This window comes from Centropristis striata, chromosome 9 (genome assembly GCF_030273125.1).
Source record: "Centropristis striata isolate RG_2023a ecotype Rhode Island chromosome 9, C.striata_1.0, whole genome shotgun sequence".
NCBI lineage: Eukaryota > Metazoa > Chordata > Actinopteri > Perciformes > Serranidae > Centropristis > Centropristis striata.
This window is the reverse complement of record NC_081525.1, coordinates 40,664,953-40,684,535: the sequence shown is the minus strand read 5'-3', so window position 1 is coordinate 40,684,535 and position 19,583 is coordinate 40,664,953. Positions and strand designations below refer to the sequence as shown.

General features: G+C 46.4%; 1 protein-coding gene across 2 annotated transcripts; it reads right to left on the bottom strand.

The window, feature by feature from the left end:
* Positions 1-320: 320 nt before the first annotated feature.
* Positions 321-18,178, bottom strand: LOC131977546 (regulator of nonsense transcripts 1-like). Of its 2 annotated transcripts, none has more exons than XM_059340919.1 (24): positions 17,807-18,178; positions 17,205-17,347; positions 14,230-14,319; positions 13,586-13,753; positions 12,545-12,725; positions 12,295-12,456; positions 11,916-12,003; positions 11,523-11,635; positions 11,304-11,425; positions 10,909-11,068; positions 10,624-10,742; positions 10,362-10,526; positions 9,265-9,379; positions 8,756-8,899; positions 7,594-7,807; positions 7,371-7,488; positions 6,717-6,873; positions 4,255-4,397; positions 3,747-3,921; positions 3,487-3,568; positions 3,226-3,390; positions 2,804-3,024; positions 2,405-2,527; positions 321-2,094 (listed from the first exon to the last, which is right to left on the bottom strand). In XM_059340919.1, exons 1-23 carry the CDS (start codon positions 17,981-17,983, stop codon positions 2,408-2,410), a joined length of 3,342 nt encoding a protein of 1,113 aa, XP_059196902.1. In that variant the 5' UTR covers positions 17,984-18,178; the 3' UTR covers positions 321-2,094; positions 2,405-2,407. The 2 variants fall into 2 exon arrangements, with proteins under 2 accessions (XP_059196902.1, XP_059196903.1); XM_059340920.1 differs by having other exon boundaries at positions 11,304-11,412; positions 11,537-11,635.
* Between the last annotated feature and the right edge of the window lie 1,405 nt (positions 18,179-19,583).

Here is a 19,583-nt window from a genome sequence, read left to right as displayed (position 1 = left end):
GGCGTCCGCCTCATTCCTGTTGTCAGCAAGTTGCTACAAAAACAGATTCTTTTTAGTAAAACTACACAAAATGGCTAAATAACACCCAACGGAACAAAACATGACGCACAAAGCAGCGAATCGTCTTAACTAAAGCAAATCAACTCAGGTTCAGGTTAGTTCTCCAGGAGAGGGTCAAGGGTCACATAAATATCGAGAGGAACTCTATAAGGAATACATAATGCAGGCAAACAGCTTCGCACAGAGAAAAGTCCACAGAAGGAAAAATAAACTCTACCAGCTTTCATTTTATCTCCAGAGAAGGAAGGTGGCTTTATTCCATCCGCCCATCCTAAACTCATCTTTACCTGCCTCGTTTCATTTAAAAAGAAAAATAAAAAACAAGTCTGTTTCTGAGTTCCTGGAGCCCTCTGATGCTGGTAGTTTGATTTTTAACTACATTCATGCTTGTGCTGCAGCTGTTTATCTGAAGGTGATTGGTTATAGGCACTGATTCTCTTCATTGATCTTCTCCTCTGGGTTTACGGGGTTGGTCAAGTTTAAAAACAAACTAAAGAAAGATTCAGATCACGTTGATTTTTAAATTATAGGGTTGTGTTGAAGTTGACCATTGACTTTGTGAAAGTCTTAATTCTTCAACCCTGGTTAGATTATTGTGGCAGGACAACAGCCTCAGTCTCTAACTGCTAGTTATTGATCATCATTCACTAAATATAAATGCTGTGAGGACACTGGGTTTATAAGGACATCTAGCGTGTGTCTGTGGGACTGATCAGCCCTTTAGCCACGTTTCCCTCGACATTTAACCCGACAATGACCTGAACTCATGTTCCAGATGTGGAAACTCTCCTCCTCTTCCTCAGCCACCTTCCTTTTCTCCTCTTACCTGGTGGATTGATTGCCACGGTTACTATCACCTTCTGTTGGTTCTTTCACCTCTAGCAGGGTCTGTGTGATGATGTGACAGTCCACCACCCCGGAGGAATCAATCAATCGATCAATCGATCAATCAATGCAAAGCATTCAAGCGTTTGCCAATCTAAGCGTACAGAGTGTTTTCAGAAAGACTTCTGGTCACGAAGCAGCAGGACATCAACAACCTGCGTTCAAAAGATTAAAATAAGGAAAAAGCCTTCGCTGAAACATCAAAAGACATTGAGTTGAATATTCAATGCTGGTCGTGTTTGATAGTTTCAATGACTTTTTTGCAATTTTGTGCTCTGTGATAAGAAAGGTACTTCTGAGAAGAATAAAACTGTCCCATGATGATCGCGATATCGGTGGATTCTCGCGTCACGCCTTGAAACACCAGTCTGAAACCCCTCCGAGCCCCGCCCCGCCCCGCCAGAGACCTGGTCACTGGGCCAGCGGGCCTCGAGGCAGATGGAAGGTATTTCAATTCAAGGCTCTTTAATCTCAGACTCGAGCACAGAAACCGTGTTTATTTCCTCTGAGGCGTCGACTGCTGCTTCCTTCAGAGCTGCTGAGGTTCTGGGCCCGTCTCCTCCCAAGAGAAACCAAATTAAACGATTCAGGTTGAGAAACCAACCAACTTTTAGCATGGGGGGTTTGTGTTTCCTGTTTGGTGTTTCTGTGGTGGCGCCCCCTGCAGGTTTGGAGAACAAGTTCTTCATATTCAGCGGGAACGCTCGGCTCCCACCTGAAGGAAGATGCTTCCTGTCCCAGAGGCGTCGGGTGAAGGGCGTGGCTTGATTATTTTATTGGGAGTTGAGCCTCGTTTGGATTCCACCGCTGAGGTCTCCCTCCTCTTCCTCCTCTTCCTCAGCAGCTCCACCTCATGCCGCCAACCTCTCGACTCCTCCTCCTCCTCCTCCTCCTCCTCTCCGCCGGCCTTCGTCCTCTTGTTCACTCGGCCTCTTGCGTCTCCGTCTGTTCGAGCCCTCTTCGTCTTCTTCTTCCTCTCTCTTCTCTCGCTGGTCATTGGTTTGGTTTCGCTATCCCGTCGCGTTCACTCGGTGGTGCTTCGGTTGTAGCAGAGGAAAACAGGTATCCATTTTATGTTTTTATTATTTCCCAGATTAAAAAGCTGATGAACTAAGCTCAGCTCAAGCCTAGCTCCCGTCTTCAAGTGACCTACAGACACAAAACAAGATCTTATCGTTGGTGTATTGAAACTAGACTGCAGGTGCATGTCAGACTTTCACGTCAACTTGCACCATACAAGCAGTCGTCATTGATTTTTTTGACATTTCATTTGTTTTTAAACATCATGCTCTTCTTTTTTATTTTACTCAGTTTTAAAAGGGAGATTTTTAAACTAATTTTAAGTTTCAATGATAAAAGAACACAGACTTTATCCATTTGGACATAAGGAAGCATGAGAACTGCTCTACTTTGGTGCTCTACTGCAGCTCCAAAGACACCAGAGTGTTTCTGTACTCACTCTCTAGTACTGTGACAGGCCCGTCACCCCACCATGCTGGTACGCTCGTTCTCCCTGGTATGTGGAGTCCTGGGACAGAGCCACGTCGATCTGGGACTTGAACTCATCGCCCAGGTAGCTGTCCTGCAGGACACGAAGACACAAAGTTTACTGCAGACACATTGCCAGATCTTTGCCAGGAACTTGTTTTTACTCTAAAACTTAACTGTCTCATATGCTGTATAATGTCTATATTCTCTTCAATATTAAGTCTAGTTGTATGACGAGCAAGTGATGATTCACAAACTAACAAGTATTGGTGCATTTTCTTCATTTAAGAAAGCCAATTTGAGATGTTAAAAATCCAAATGAGACCATTAATAACTGAATATCTCTTAAATATGAAATGTTTATCTGTACCTGGGACAGCTCGGGCTGCGAGAGGCCGGGCTGGCTCATCTGGGACGGCTGGCTCATGGAGATGTATCCCTGAGTCAGCGGCCCCTGGGAGAAGGGCTGGGAGGCCCCGTCCTGGCTGGCCTGGCTGTTGGGTCCGTTACCCTGACTGGCGCCCTGGTGGGCGGAGCCACGGACCCTCTGCCGCCCGCCACGCCCCGGCTTCCCCTTCATCGCTCCACGACCTGCAGGGAAACAAACAGCAGCCATCATGCTAAGGTCTCACTGTGTTCACTGCACTAGATAGAAGAGGAACCACATTCTGAATATTTAGGATATATTCTGCTTATCAGGTTGCATAATGGGCTATAATCTTATTACTTTCTCCTCTAAAAACTGGACTAAAGTTTGCGTAGTGGTTGAGGGGACCAGACTTGGTGCCGTACCTGCAGCAGGGCCGTTGGTCTGGCCCAGGTAGCTGGGTGGAGGCATGGGGGGCATCACCAGGTTGAAGGGGATGGGAATGTTCATAGCCGCCATGTGGCCCGGCCCCGCCCCGATCATCCCGATCTGGTCGTGAGTCTGAAAGTACATGTTGGACGGGCGTCCGGCTGGAAGAGAACACAACATCACTGTAACGCAGCCTGTTATTTATTATTATTATTATTATTATCATCATCTTGAGTCATGCTAATGATGCTACGTACCAGCGTTGCTGCGGTCGTAGGCGGAGCCAGGGATCAGCGCCTCGCGGGCGTCGTACATGGCGGTGCTCATAAAGCGTCCTCCCTGGGAAAAACAGAGAACTGCCGTTAGAGACGGATGATTAACAGATAAATGTTCTTATCCCTGGTTCACTATGAGGACGTGGTGCTGATGGAGCAGCTGGTTGTAGCTGATGTTGGTGCTGATGGAGCAGCTGGTTGTAGCTGATGTTGGTGCTGATGGAGCAGCTGGTTGGACTCACTGGGTTGATGGTGTTGACCAGTTTGCGCGGCTTGCTGAACTGCATCAGGCTCTCCCTCAGGTTGTTGAGCGGCCCCTCCACCAGAACCTTCTGCTCCTTGTAGTTGTTGAGCAGGTTGTTCCACAGCGGCTGCTTGGACAGAGCCTTGGGGTTCCCCACGATGATCACGCCGTACCTTCAGACAACACACACCTCAGCCATGTAACGCCTTTAATGACTCTAAAGGATGCTGTTAAGCTATTTCTAGTGGTCTGATTATGGGCATTCAATTAATACTGGCCATATTTAACCTGAAATGTGGATATTGTGTGTTAATATAATATTCAACATTTTAAAAAAAGGTATTTTTCACAGTCTAGCAGTCAATAGTATCTGATCTGCATGGTTCAAAATGAGCTTCTCCAAGGAAAATCTACATTGCTCATCATAAACTGAGCTGGTTTCATGCTGTGACATCATCATCCAGTAATAATAATAATAATAATAATAATAATAATAATATATGTACTTGGCTCTGGTCAGCGCCACGTTGAGGCGGCGAGGGTCGTTGAGGAAGCCGATGCCCTGATGCTCGTTGGCTCGGACACAAGACAAGATGATGAAGTCCTTCTCTCGGCCCTGGAAGGCGTCCACGCTGGCGATCTCCACCTGCTGCAATGGGACAGGAGGGGGGTCAGAGTGGAACCAGAGGAACCAGGACAGAACCACAGGAGGAGGAGGGGTCAGAGTGGAACCAGAGGAACCAGGACAGAACCAGGAGGAGGGGGGTCAGAGTGGAACCAGAGGAACCAGGACAGAACCAGGAGGAGGAGGGGTCATAGTGGAACCAGAGGAACCAGGACAGAACCAGGAGGAGGGGGGTCAGAGTGGAACCAGAGGAACCAGGACAGAACCACAGGAGGAGGAGGGGGGTCAGAGTGGAACCAGAGGAACCAGGACAGAACCAGGAGGAGGGGGGGGGTCAGAGTGGAACCAGAGGAACCAGGACAGAACCAGGAGGATGAGGGGGGTCAGAGTGGAACCAGAGGAACCAGGACAGAACCACAGGAGGAGGAGGGGGGTCAGAGTGGAACCAGAGGAACCAGGACAGAACCAGGAGGAGGGGGGGGGTCAGAGTGGAACCAGAGGAACCAGGACAGAACCAGGAGGAGGAGGGGGGTCAGAGTGGAACCAGAGGAACCAGGACAGCACCAGGAGGATGAGGGGGGTCAGAGTGGAACCAGAGGAACCAGGACAGAACCACAGGAGGAGGAGGGGGGTCAGAGTGGAACCAGAGGAACCAGGACAGAACCAGGAGGAGGGGGGTCATAGTGAAACCAGAGGAACCAGGACAGAACCAGGAGGAGGAGGGGGTCATAGTGGAACCAGAGGAACCAGAGGAACCAGGACAGAACCAGGAGGAGGAGGGGGGTCAGAGTGGAACCAGAGGAACCAGGACAGAACCAGGAGGAGGAGGGGGGTCAGAGTGGAACCAGAGGAACCAGGACAGAACCAGGAGGAGGAGGGGGGTCAGAGTGGAACCAGAGGAACCAGGACAGAACCACAGGAGGAGGGGGGTCAGAGTGGAACCAGGGGAACCAGGACAGAACCACAGGAGGAGGGGGGTCAGAGTGGAACCAGAGGAACCAGGACAGAACCAGGAGGAGGAGGGGGGTCAGAGTGGAACCAGAGGAACCAGGACAGAACCAGGAGGAGGAGGGGGGTCAGAGTGGAACCAGAGGAACCAGGACAGAACCAGGAGGAGGAGGGGGGTCAGAGTGGAACCAGAGGAACCAGGACAGAACCAGGAGGAGGAGGGGGGTCATAGTGGAACCAGAGGAACCAGGACAGAACCACAGGAGGAGGAGGGGTCATAGTGGAACCAGAGGAACCAGGACAGAACCAGGAGGAGGAGGGGTCATAGTGGAACCAGAGGAACCAGGACAGAACCAGGAGGAGGGGTCAGAGTGGAACCAGAGGAACCAGGACAGAACCAGGAGGAGGAGGGGTCATAGTGAAACCAGAGGAACCAGGACAGAACCAGGAGGAGGAGGGGTCATAGTGAAACCAGAGGAACCAGGACAGAACCACAGGAGGAGGGGTCATAGTGAAACCATAGGAACCAGGACAGAACCAGGAGGAGGAGGGGGGTCAGAGTGGAACCAGAGGAACCAGGACAGAACCACAGGAGGAGGAGGGGTCATAGTGGAACCAGAGGAACCAGGACAGAACCAGGAGGAGGAGGAGGGGTCAGAGTGGAACCAGAGGAACCAGGACAGAACCAGGAGGAGGAGGGGGGTCAGAGTGGAACCAGAGGAACCAGGACAGAACCAGGAGGAGGAGGAGGGGTCAGAGTGGAACCAGAGGAACCAGGACAGAACCACAGGAGGAGGAGGGGTCAGAGTGGAACCAGAGGAACCAGGACAGAACCACAGGAGGAGGAGGGGTCATAGTGAAACCAGAGGAACCAGGACAGAACCAGGAGGAGGAGGGGGGTCATAGTGAAACCAGAGGAACCAGGACAGAACCACAGGAGGAGGAGGGGTCAGAGTGGAACCAGAGGAACCAGGACAGAACCACAGGAGGAGGAGGGGTCATAGTGGAACCAGAGGAACCAGGACAGAACCAGGAGGAGAGGGGGGTCAGAGTGAAACCAGAGGAACCAGGACAGAACCACAGGAGGAGGGGGGGGGTCATAGTGAAACCAGAGGAACCAGGACAGAACCAGGAGGAGAGGGGGGTCAGAGTGGAACCAGAGGAACCAGGACAGAACCAGGAGGAGGAGAGGGGGGTCAGAGTGGAACCAGAGGAACCAGGACAGAACCAGGAGGAGGAGAGGGGGGTCAGAGTGGAACCAGAGGAACCAGGACAGAACCAGGAGGAGGGGGGTCATAGTGGAACCAGAGGAACCAGGACAACCTCACTGATGGTAATTTAAGTTGAGAATCAGTTTGAAAGTACTGTAGCCGAGGAGAACAGGAGGAAGAGTACCTGGTAGAGTTTGGTGTGCAGGGAGCCGCTGAACTGCATGTACTGGACCAGGTAGGAGCGCTGGCCCTCGTACGGCGTGATGATGCCGATCTGGTCCGGTTTGGCTCCGGCCTTCAGCAGCCGGGTGGTGATCTTCTCCACGTTAGCAGCCTCCGTCCTTTAAAACATCAGCATCAGTTAAATATCTCAGTCCTGGGACATTACAACCGACGTTAATGGGAGAATAATAATGGTGGCTAAAAAATACAATCGGGGGATGGTGCTTCAACATTATACATCTTTCAAAATGAAGAACAGAATTATTTCACTTGTTAAAGCTACAAAAACATGAACAAACACGTGTTATGGTGATGCTAACGCTATTTCTAGGTGGAAAAAAAGACCTCAAAGTGAAAACCACTGCTCCAGTTTAATCATGCTTCTCTGGGAGTTAAACCCCTTTTCAATACAGTCAATTAATAAAATAAAAAGATTATTTTTAATTATTTTTTTACTGTTTATCGTGACTGACGGAGTGTTTTTCCAACATGAAGGTATTCTTTGCAACTCTTGCAGCCTATCAAAGTGGTTTTGTCTGTGAAACCTGGATGAGACTGCCCCCTTGTGTTGAGCTTCAGCTACTGTCTCCCAACCACTGTGTCCAGGTGGTGTTACCTGTTCAGGTAGGAGGTCCCAGAGCTGGCGATCTCCTCCTGACCCTGAGTCACGTAGAAGAACATGGGCTTGTCTGGCTGCGGCCACTGGAAGTCGAAGCCTTTCTTGATGCGGTCGGCTGAGGAAACATGGAGATTCATTATCGTCTTCATTTGCTCCTCCATCAAACCAGAGAATTATTATTATTATTATTATTATTATTAATTACACTGAACCAACCAACCTGCAGTGACTCCGTTCTGCAGCGAGCCCTCGTAGAAGATGTTGGAGGGGAAGGCACTGAGCGCCGGGTGCATGCGGTACTGGACCTGCAGGCGGATCGGCCGGATCCCCAGAACCACCAGGCGCTCGAACAGGGACTGGGACAGACCGGCTTTAGCTGCTTTCTTACACATCACCACAGGACCCAGCTGGCAGTGGTCCCCCACCAGGATGAGCTGGAGGAATCACACAAGTGACCATTAGTTTAATAAAAGAAGCACAATTTAGATTAATTACGTTAAGTAATTAGGTTTTAATTTGTCCAGGACAAATCATTTTGTTACGGATACGATTCATAGTTAGTAATATAATTTACTGACACGTTGATTGATATAAAATGTAAGTAAATGCTGAAAGTAGCAGCTGTACATGTTTCATCAGTACAATTCCCTATTTTTATATTTACATGAAGCTATTCCCAGTGGTCTTTCCACAGAAATCAAGTTCCTTTAACCTTCGGAATCCCACAACCTTCCAGTGGGTTTGAAAGGCAAGTTTTCTTTAAAAATAAAAATAAAAATGCCCAAATTACCCCATTTATCACTGTGAGAAACTCAGTAATAAACTTTTTATTTCCAACTGTCCTTCCGCAAATCATGTGTGACAAATGTTTGCCTCAGGAAAAGTAAGAAAATCCAAGCTTATAATAGGGACATTACATCAAAAGCATTTTGAAATCAATCAATCAATCAATCGCTTTACCATTAACCAGATCCTTTTCTTACAGGATGATATTCTGCACGCCTTAGTGAATGATTTGTCTGACAGCAAGAGTCAGGTGACAGAAATGATCTGCAGGTTGTTTAAACAGAGCTGAGGACAGCAGAGGAAATAAAAATAAGGAGCTCATTTTCCCTGAATACTGACAACACTTGTTGCTGTATATATAGTATATATTTTTCCCATTTTGTAAATTGACGTATATATTGCAGTAAAGAACGTGGCCAGAGTGAATAAAGTGTGGCGGTGCTGGTTTTAGCTGTGGTGCTGCTGGTTTTAGCTGTGGTGCTGCTGGTTTTAGCTGTGGTGCTGCTGGTTTCAGCTGTGGTGCTGCTGGTTTTAGCTGTGGTGCTGCTGGTTTTAGATGTGGTGCTGCTGGTTTTAGCTGTGGTGCTGCTGGGTACCTGCTTGGCTCCCAGCACTACGGGGACCATGCACTCCGGCTCCGTGGCCTGCGTGCTCTCATCGATCAGGATGGAGCGGAACTGCATCTTGGCCAGACGAGGGTCTCCCGCCCCGACGCAGGTACAGCAGATCACATCAGCATTCTGGAGGACAAGGAGGAGATCATTGAGAGGAGAACAGAAGAGAACGCCAGGATACATGGTGGAACCCAGCCGGTTCTCTAGCAGGACAAACAATCATCCATCAGTCTGTTCGGATGACAACAACACGCCGTATGACATCACATTTATAAAACACAGAACAGTCCAATGAGCTGGAACTTGTTGCATTAGCAGCCTGAAGCTGCAGCCTGAAGCTGTAGCCTGAAGCTGCAGCCTGAAGCTGCAGCCTGAAGCTGGAGCCTGAAGCTATAGCCTGTAGCTGTAGCCTGAAGCTGCAGCCTGAAGCTGCAGCCTGAAGCTGTAGCAGGCCTGATGTATTTGTGTTGAGGCTGTGAAGCTCCTCTCACCATGAGCAGCTCCCTCTCAGCGGTGCGTTTCAGAGCTCTGTAGCGTTTCTCGTCAGCAGACGACAGCTCGCCGGTCTCGTCTTTCAGCTGCTGGAGCTTCTGCAGCTCTGGCATACTGGAGAGACAAAGACACATCAGGGACTCCAGACAACAAACAGCTGGAAGACACCACGGTAATCTGTGATCCAGGGCAGGAGTTAAAAAAAACACACAAAACCTAGCAGAGCCCCTTTTGGAACTACAATGTCCATAACTTTGGTCTTTGGAGAGTGAAAAGGAGAATGTTGCCACAGATTTAGTTAATTATACATTTGAGAAGTTTTCTACTGTGAAAAGTATGCACAAAACATTAAATTACTACAATACTGGAGAAAACTTAAAATATTAAAGATTCTAAGTTATGGAGATATCTAAAGCATCTTCATTGATTTTCCAATTGGATTTACAAATGGATCAGATGAGATCAGATCTTTTGCATGGAAATGACGCTTGTTAACATATAAATTATGTCTGGTGGTTCACATTAAAACAGTCACATTTAAATTGATTGTGACTCAGAAAAATAATCGTACAGTAATAAAGTACATTAACTGCCTTCATGAGCTGTGTCACAGCCAGTACAATAAAAACTAACTTTCTATTGAAAACTGTCTTCAGAACACAAATATGCACCTTTCCCTATATATATATATATATATATATATATATATATATTACACCTACAGCAGGATCTCTGCCTCACTCCTCCCCTCTACACTCACATGCCACACGGTTACTGTGCAGCGATTAGGAGTGATTTGTTTATGTCTGCAAGATTTCAGGTTCAGATCTAAACAGAAACAGGACCCATGTTCCTCAAGTCAATCAAATTTAGATCACTGAGCCGTTTTAAAATGTTCTCGTTGGCTCATGACCTCATATTTTAATCTCCTCTAGGTGTCAATGACACAATAAACAGAAAAAGTGAGTATGAGTGAGATAATTTGGTGAAATCTGAGGTCAAGCTGACCGAACAGGATGAAAATCATTAATGAGTGTCTGAACAAAGCAGCATTAAAGTATCAATAACTTTCCAGCCCAGTCACCTTCCCACTGACCTGTCCATGTTGCTGATCTGGTTGTGCAGAGCCAGGAAGGATACCGGGGACTCGATGGCCTCGCGGCTCTTGGCACACAGCCTGACGACCTTCAGTCCCGTCTTGTCAATCTTCTCCGTCAGCTGATCCACAGCGATGTTACTGGGAGCACACACCAGCACTGGTCTGCAGAGGAACACACCACAGAGGGTCAGAGCAGACATGTAGCTGCTGGAGAGAATTAGAATACATTCTGAACCATGAAATATAAAGCTTGTCTCACCCGTTGCCTTGTCGGGACAGATGGTAGACGATGGTTGCCGAGGTGACGGTCTTCCCGGTGCCAGGAGGACCCTGGATCAGGCTCAGAGGCCTCTGCAGCACCGTCTTCACAGCGTACACCTGATCACACAGGTAACAAAACAGACTTCAGCTCAGCTCAACTGTTGCAAATGCTAAAACAAAGGCTTGCTCTATTAAGTGTCATTATTGTCTTTCTAAACTATTAAAATGGCCGTGCTGTACTGATTAATCAGAGAATAAGGAGCTGCATCACCGGGACTCTGACCTGGGAGTGGTTGAGGTCGGGCAGGCCCTGGGCGGTGAAGCGCTTCGGCAGCTGGCACTTGATGGTGACGTCCTCCACCTCGTGGCCCAGCAGCTTGTGGTAGATGTAGCCAGACACGGAGGTCTCGTCTACGGCAAACGTCTTCAAGGCGCTCTGCATCCTGCAGCAACACAAACATTCATTCTCACTAATTCATCAGTGAACCTCCGTCCATACCAAGAGAGAGAATCTCCACCAACAATAGAAATAATAGAGACGTCAGGTTGACACTAAAGTACCTTTTAGAAACAATGCAAACAAAAACAATCCCATACTGTAATTTAATAATACAGCAGTGAAATAAGTTAAATGTTGCCATCCCACTAAAGGTTTGAGGGTATTCGGTCTCAGCCTACCTGTCAAACGATGTGGACTTCCACACAAAGTCCACCTGGAAGTTGTGTGGGATTTCAACAGGTGCTCCCACACTGCTCCTCAACTCAATGGCAATTTCATCCCCATAGTCTTTAAACACAGGCTGTTAAGGAAGTAAACGTTATTTTGTCTCGTGTCAGAGCCAGATTATAGGATGTAGCGGCTGTGAGGAGCCGGACTAGACTAGACTAGAGACACACCGTGTAAAGGATACTATCAGGGACCTTGATGACGTGGCCGATGCCTTTCCACAGCGGGGCCATGTCTCCTTTGTAGCGCAGGCAGATCTCGTCACCCTGCATCAGCCGCATGTCTGGAATTGATACGGGACACATGTTAGACACCCTTCTGGACTGAGAAATGACCCACAGATAAACTAAGGGGGTGGCCTGTGTTCATATGCCAAATGATACAATACCGTGCACGCACAAAAACCCACTACAAAAACAAAACCAAGCACACATGCCACCAAAAGATGCAGGGTTGGGGGAGGTAGCGTGCATTTCTCAGGACTGGAGGGGGATGGGGGGATGGGGGGGGGGCTCTATCTGCACCACAGAACCACTGGGAGGAAGTCAAGCTCAGAGAATTACCACCTGAATCCGTCTTGGGCAGTGTGAAATAGGCAATCCGCTTTTTATTCAGCCCCAGGTCCCACCTGACTGTTATATTGTCTTGGGTCTGCAAAAGGAAATGAATAAAAATACATAAATATAAAATCTGCAAATAATAAAGAGGACAAAGGTATTTGGTTGCATTGCTGTGTCATTGTTTCCCTAAAAAAAACACAAATCAGAGCTAAAGCAAGATGCCTCACACCAAAAATATGTCTAAATGTGGTTCTGATCACTGCAGGAGGCATCCTGGTGTTCATCTGGAACCACTTCATGAATAATGAATCATCCTCTGAAAACTACTCTACATATACACAACTATGGGAATTAAAAGGAAGGGAACACTGGTGTCAGGTACCTGGGACTCCTTAAGCTTCTTGTCGTAGTCAGCCTCCAGTTTGACCAGAGGGCCAAAGATGTTCTGGTACTGGTAGGCGTCCTCATAGCGCAGCAGCACATGCTGGGGCTCCTCGTCCACTCCAGGCTTCTCCAGGTCCTCCAAGGTGGCGGTGGGGTTGTCCTGAGAGAGACAAACCAGCCAGCTCAGTTCTGACTACATCACACATCTTATTACATGATGATTACATGATAACACGGTCCTCGTTTACCTTCCAGAGCTCTTCCAACTTGTTGATCTGCTGGGCGGTGATCTGCCGAGCCCGGAGCTGCTCCTGCTCCGACGGGATCTTCACCAGCCAGGACAGGAAGCAGCGGTCCTGGATCAGAGGCTGCCACTGGGAGCTGTCCCAGTTGATGTCCTTCAGGCTGCTCTGGCTAGCACAGGGCTGCCTGCACGGAGACCACGCTTCATTCAGACTGACACCTAACACGGGGCTTTACTCTTCACTCATTGAACTGTTTCATCTTCTTGTCTTAAACTGATTCTCACTGTGCTTCTTGCTGCATGTGGGAACTGAAAGGGTTTATTATTTGCAGACTAAATATCTGATTATTCATTTCTGTCTGACAGTCAAGTCACATTTTGGGGGAATCTAATAGATTGTAGAAAGACATCTGATATTAAAATATATATCTGAGGTCGTTTAGACCAGTGACACCGTTACATAGTTTAGAGCACCAAAGAAAACTGACAAATTGCTTTCAACATAATGTTCAGCTCAGTATATATTTTAGTCTTTAATAACCAGCTTGAGGGATCTAATCCGTGAGGCTTTAGTTTTTAGTCACACCACGACTACAATGTCCTTTTAAGTGTCTTTAATTACATTTGATAATTCTGTCACGTTTCATTTCAGATGATTTACCCACAGCTGTTTCGGAATAGAGCTCGGTTTATGCCTACATTAAAAAAATATTCAAGTTATGTTCATTATCTTGACTGAATTAACATGTAGTTTTGATTGTCTATCACTGATGAGGGAACTTTTTGTTGTTGCCATCGGATAGATATTTTATCTCCCTGACTATTCCTCCATTCTCTGGATCTGTTTCCTGAGCCGGAGGATGCACGACAACTCTTACAACTTAACCTGAACAAATCACAAATTTCCTGTTTCCAGCAAGAATATGCATACTTAGCTTGGAGTTCATGCACCAGCCTATAATGACACACTGCCCTCAAGGAACAGACAGAACATAGAGGATTTGTGGGTCCTGGTTCCAGGACGTCCTTCCTCTGCCACACTTACCTGCAGAGCAGCACCACCACGGAGTCGGCCTTGGCCGGGATGAAGCCCAGCAGGAAGACGTTGCGACAGCCGCAGTTGTAACACTCCAGCACCGTCTCACCAAGCGGCCCGTCTTTATGCAGCGTCACCTCTTTGCATTTGGCTCTCACCAAGTGGTTCACAATGTGACTGGGAGTTAAAGAGCACCAGTCAAATGATTGAAACACAAAATAATCAGAAACACTTTGATCTCTGTGACATTTGTCTTCATAGCTTAGCTGCAGAAATCTATTGCCAGTTAGCATAATAACACATATTGACCCACAGTACAAAAACAGGACAGACAACATTGATCCCATCAGTTTCAAACATGCGATGGTATATTCCCTGTTGCAGCGCCTGCTAATGTCAACAGCTGACAGGACATATACTACACAAGCTTCCTTTGATGCAGCTGCAGTTTAAAGGTCTGCATCATACACGTCTCTTTACAAATATTCACCATCACGTGTTTGCTGAACAACCCACATTTACACTAGTCTGGTAGTTTTACTATTACATAAACTTTAAGTAGGATGTTTACATTTTAGGTATAACTCCTGTACATAAATTCATGTGAAGGTGTTTATAAGAGAGGAAACCAGATAAAGACGAGGAGAACACACCTGCCAGACGTGTTGCCGCGTCCATTACAGAACCACTTCTTGCTGGTGTTGCAGTACACCACACATGCTGGGTCGTGGATCCCACAGTAGCTGAAAAACAACAATGTATCATAACAGCATCTGAATTACTGCAGTATTTAGACATTAACCCACATATGACTTCCCTAGTCATGCAAAACTTACACAAAGCTGAATAAAAAAGGAAGTACACGCGATATTTAGTGTCAGAGGCGTTAGCATAATGTAGGTTACATTTTACATATCCAATATTTTTCTTTAAATAATTCAACAGTAAACATGTTTGGGGAATTCTTTGCAAAAAAATTAATGGACTCATGCTCTCTCCATACATGCAGTTACACACTTCCAGTTATATTTCTAAAAGTCAATAATGGTTAATAATTTTTTTAACAAATTAAAATAGGTTTCTTCAAAATGTGTGCTTATGCTGATTAAAAGAAATTCTTTAAACAAACACTCCTAAAGTTTAGGTTCTTAATCCAAACTTGCTATCCCAAGTTATTACATTTTACCCTAATTTCTGCAAAGATCAATGCATTTCTCAATTAGTAAAGCTAAAATCATTTTCCACATGTATGTATATTATTGTACAACTCTGATAACAAATGTTGGGATGCTGTGTAAAAATTAAAATAAAAACAGATTGCATTATGTTGAGAATGAGAGTATATATTTACAAAAAAAAAAAAGTTCCCCATTTTGAGAATTAGATATCTTGTCTTTGAACTGTATTCAACTGATTGTAGGTCACAAGGGATTTGCCAGTTATTTAATTCACTTTATAATGTTTTTCAAAGCGTCCCAACTTTTTGGGAATTGGGCTTGTATATTTATTGTATTATGTGTGCTTACAAAAGCATTAATTATGTGGATCCTTCTGTTAAAATTGTTGCCTAATGTTTGTAAACAACATTCAAGCTAAGATCTTCCTTCCTTACTCAAGCAACAGAACGCATGGCCAGATTCAGATTCACTCTTATTTTGGAGGGAGCTTTGTCGGCTCGGTGTTTGGCCGTTATGGTTTTTGCACGATGTCTGCTGTTTTTTTAACGTTGTGCACTAAGGATGACGCCCAGAAATGTCACAAACAGCAAAATGACAAGCAATTAGAAAATACGGGCAGCGGCACATTCTCCGCAGACAAACACTCCATCAAGAGTCATTCATGATTATAGAGATGGATTTATTTTTTTAAGGGAAAATTCTGCATAACATACCTTTAAGCAGAATAGAACAGTACCTGTGCTGTACTTCTAATACTGATCCGAAAAAAAAGTTTCATTATAACTATGTGCCAGTTTTGAATGGCATGTAAACTTTGACAATATTAATTTTTATTTAACCAGGAAGTCCCATTGAGATTCAGAATCTCTTTTTCAAGAGAGACCTGGCCAAAATAGCAGCCAAAACTCAACCAAAGTGCCAAAAAAATAACATTTACAATAAAACAAGTGCAATATAACACAATATTAAAAACATAATGAGCATTATTAAGAAAAACAAGCACGTGTCTCTATCACCACAGTCTTTATGGTAGCTTTAAATTCAGTGATTGATAGACTTTAAGTCTAGTTTAAGCTTTTCCTGTAGATTGTTCCATTCCCAGGGTGCTGAGGAAGATAATGCAGTTTTCCCCAGTTCAGTTGAAACGCGGGGGACATTTATTTATAGTTATAGTATTATAAGAGTATTATAAGAGTATTATACTGTGCTATCAGATGAGTTGTACCTATATATGTGAGGATAGTGAACATTGATGAAACTTTGGGTTGTGTATTGCTGTGTGGTGTGTTAGATCAGGGACCAGACCAACAATAACCAGTATAAATAGACCTCAGTGATCACTTCCTAGTGGTCTATGTGTTAGATCAGGGACCAGACCAACAATAATCAGTATAAATAGACCTCAGTGATCACTTCCTAGTGGTCTATGTGTTAGATCAGGGACCAGACCAACAATAATCAGTATAAATAGACCACAGTGATCCCTTCCTAGTGGTCTATGTGTTAGATCAGGGACCAGACCAACAGTAATCAGAATAAATAGACCACAGTGATCCCTTCCTAGTGGTCTATGTGTTAGATCAGGGACCAGACCAACAATAATCAGTATAAATAGACCACAGTGATCCCTTCCTAGTGGTCTATGTGTTAGATCAGGGACCAGACCAACAGTAATCAGAATAAATAGACCACAGTGATCCCTTCCTAGTGGTCTATGTGTTAGATCAGGGACCAGACCAACAGTAATCAGAATAAATAGACCACAGTGATCCCTTCCTAGTGGTCTATGTGTTAGATCAGGGACCAGACCAACAATAATCAGTATAAATAGACCTCAGTGATCCCTTCCTAGTGGTCTATGTGTTAGATCAGGGACCAGACCAACAGTAATCAGAATAAATAGACCACAGTGATCCCTTCCTAGTGGTCTATGTGTTAGATCAGGGACCAGACCAACAATAATCAGTATAAATAGACCTCAGTGATCCCTTCCTAGTGGTCTATGTGTTAGATCAGGGACCAGACCAACAGTAATCAGAATAAATAGACCACAGTGATCCCTTCCTAGTGGTCTATGTGTTAGATCAGGGACCAGACCAACAGTAATCAGAATAAATAGACCACAGTGATCCCTTCCTAGTGGTCTATGTGTTAGATCAGGGACCAGACCAACAATAATCAGTATAAATAGACCTCAGTGATCCCTTCCTAGTGGTCTATGTGTTAGATCAGGGACCAGACCAACAGTAATCAGAATAAATAGACCACAGTGATCCCTTCCTAGTGGTCTATGTGTTAGATCAGGGACCAGACCAACAGTAACCAGTATAAATAGACCTCAGTGATCCCTTCCTAGTGGTCTATGTGTTAGATCAGGGACCAGACCAACAGTAACCAGAATAAATAGACCACAGTGATCACTTCCCAGGTGTCCAGCATGCTGTCAGTACCTGCAGGCGTGCAGCGGCAGGTCCTTGGTGTAGTATGTGTCCTCTTCATCCTCCTCGAAGTTGAGCTCTGCCAGCAGCTGGCTGGCTTTGGCCCCCGGGTCCTCCACTCCCCCGTTATGTAGCCCCTCATCAGGACCGTTCACCTGTAGCACAGCACAAGCTTTACCACCAAACTGACGGCTAACATTAGCAGCTAACGGCTAGCAGCTAACGGCTAGCAGAGACAGCGCGGAGCAGCCAGTTAATGATGAGCTGACTGGCTGTCATTGCTCCTAACTCTCATTAACTCATTATCTCATTAATCTCTGGTCAGTAGAGCAGCACTAGTGTCTCTGCTGAGCTTCCAATAGTTCAGAAACATGCTAATACACGCGGCATTACTTTAGGAGGTTAGTTAACGAGCTTCCTAGCTAGCAGCGAGCTAACGGCTCCAGCTAGCTAACATGAAGCTAGGTAACCGGATCCAGTAATAGCGGGCTAGCATGCAGAGCTAATGAGCTAGCATGCAGAGCTAATGAGCTAGCATGCAGAGCTAACTGAGCTAGCATGCTAACGGAGCTAAAGCGCTCTGCGGGTCTTCCTCTAGGACTGAAGCCTCTCACCTGGCCGTCCAGCTGGCTCTGGGTCTGGCCCTGGGTCTGGGTCTGGGTCTGGCTGGGCAGGGTGAAGTCGGTGAAGTCATACTCGGAGCCCTGCGTGTCTGCTCCCAGCAGCTCCGCTTCCTCGGTGTCCAGGAAGGTGAGGGTCTGGGAGCTCGGCCCGTACGCCTCCACGCTCATCTCTAACTAGTCCCGGCTCTGCTACAGCTGGACTCGGTCCTCACGGCGCTGGTTGGTCGGAAACTGGTTTCAGAGGCCGACGGACAAGCTCTGAATGTTTAAACACAAACAAAAATGGAACCGATCAGAACCTGGAAAGCTCCAGCAGGTCCAACAAACACGGCGGTGACGTTCACGCGCCGCTCGACGTCTGACGTCACGGCCCGCGGAGCAGATCTCCGCCAGGGACAGAGCTCTCACTCTGATAGTATTTCCAGGGACAGAGCTCTCACTCTGATAGTATTTCAGGGACAGAGCTCTCACTCTGATAGTATTTCAGGGACAGAGCTCTCACTCTGATAGTATTTCAGGGACAGAGCTCTCACTCTGATAGTATTTCCAGGGACAGAGCTCTCACTCTGATAGTATTTCCAGGGACAGAGCTCTCACTCTGATAGTATTTCAGAGCTATCAGAGCTCTCACTCTGATAGTATTTCCAGGGACAGAGCTCTCACTCTGATAGTATTTCAGGGACAGAGCTCTCACTCTGATAGTATTTCAGGGACAGAGCTCTCACTCTGATAGTATTTCCAGGGACAGAGCTCTCACTCTGATAGTATTTCAGGGACAGAGCTCTCACTCTGATAGTATTTCAGGGACAGAGCTCTCACTCTGATAGTATTTCAGGGACAGAGCTCTCACTCTGATAGTATTTCCAGGACAGAGCTCTCACTCTGATAGTATTTCCAGGACAGAGCTCTCACTCTGATAGTATTTCAGGGACAGAGCTCTCACTCTGAGAGTATTTCAGGGACAGAGCTCTCACTCTGATAGTATTTCCAGGGACAGAGCTCTCACTCTGATAGTATTTCCAGGGACAGAGCTCTCACTCTGATAGTATTTCCAGGGACAGAGCTCTCACTCTGATAGTATTTCCAGGGACAGAGCTCTCACTCTGATAGTATTTCCAGGGACAGAGCTCTCACTCTGATAGTATTTCCAGGGACAGAGCTCTCACTCTGATAGTATTTCAGGGACAGAGCTCTCACTCTGATAGTATTTCCAGGACAGAGCTCTCACTCTGATAGTATTTCCAGGACAGAGCTCTCACTCTGATAGTATTTCAGGGACAGAGCTCTCACTCTGAGAGTATTTCAGGGACAGAGCTCTCACTCTGATAGTATTTCCAGGGACAGAGCTCTCACTCTGATAGTATTTCAGGGACAGAGCTCTCACTCTGATAGTATTTCCAGGGACAGAGCTCTCACTCTGATAGTATTTCCAGGGACAGAGCTCTCACTCTGATAGTATTTCCAGGGACAGAGCTCTCACTCTGATAGTATTTCAGGGACAGAGCTCTCACTCTGATAGTATTTCCAGGGACAGAGCTCTCACTCTGATAGTATTTCAGGGACAGAGCTCTCACTCTGATAGTATTTCCAGGGACAGAGCTCTCACTCTGATAGTATTTCCAGGGACAGAGCTCTCACTCTGATAGTATTTCCAGGGACAGAGCTCTCACTCTGATAGTATTTCAGGGACAGAGCTCTCACTCTGATAGTATTTCCAGGGACAGAGCTCTCACTCTGATAGTATTTCCAGGGACAGAGCTCTCACTCT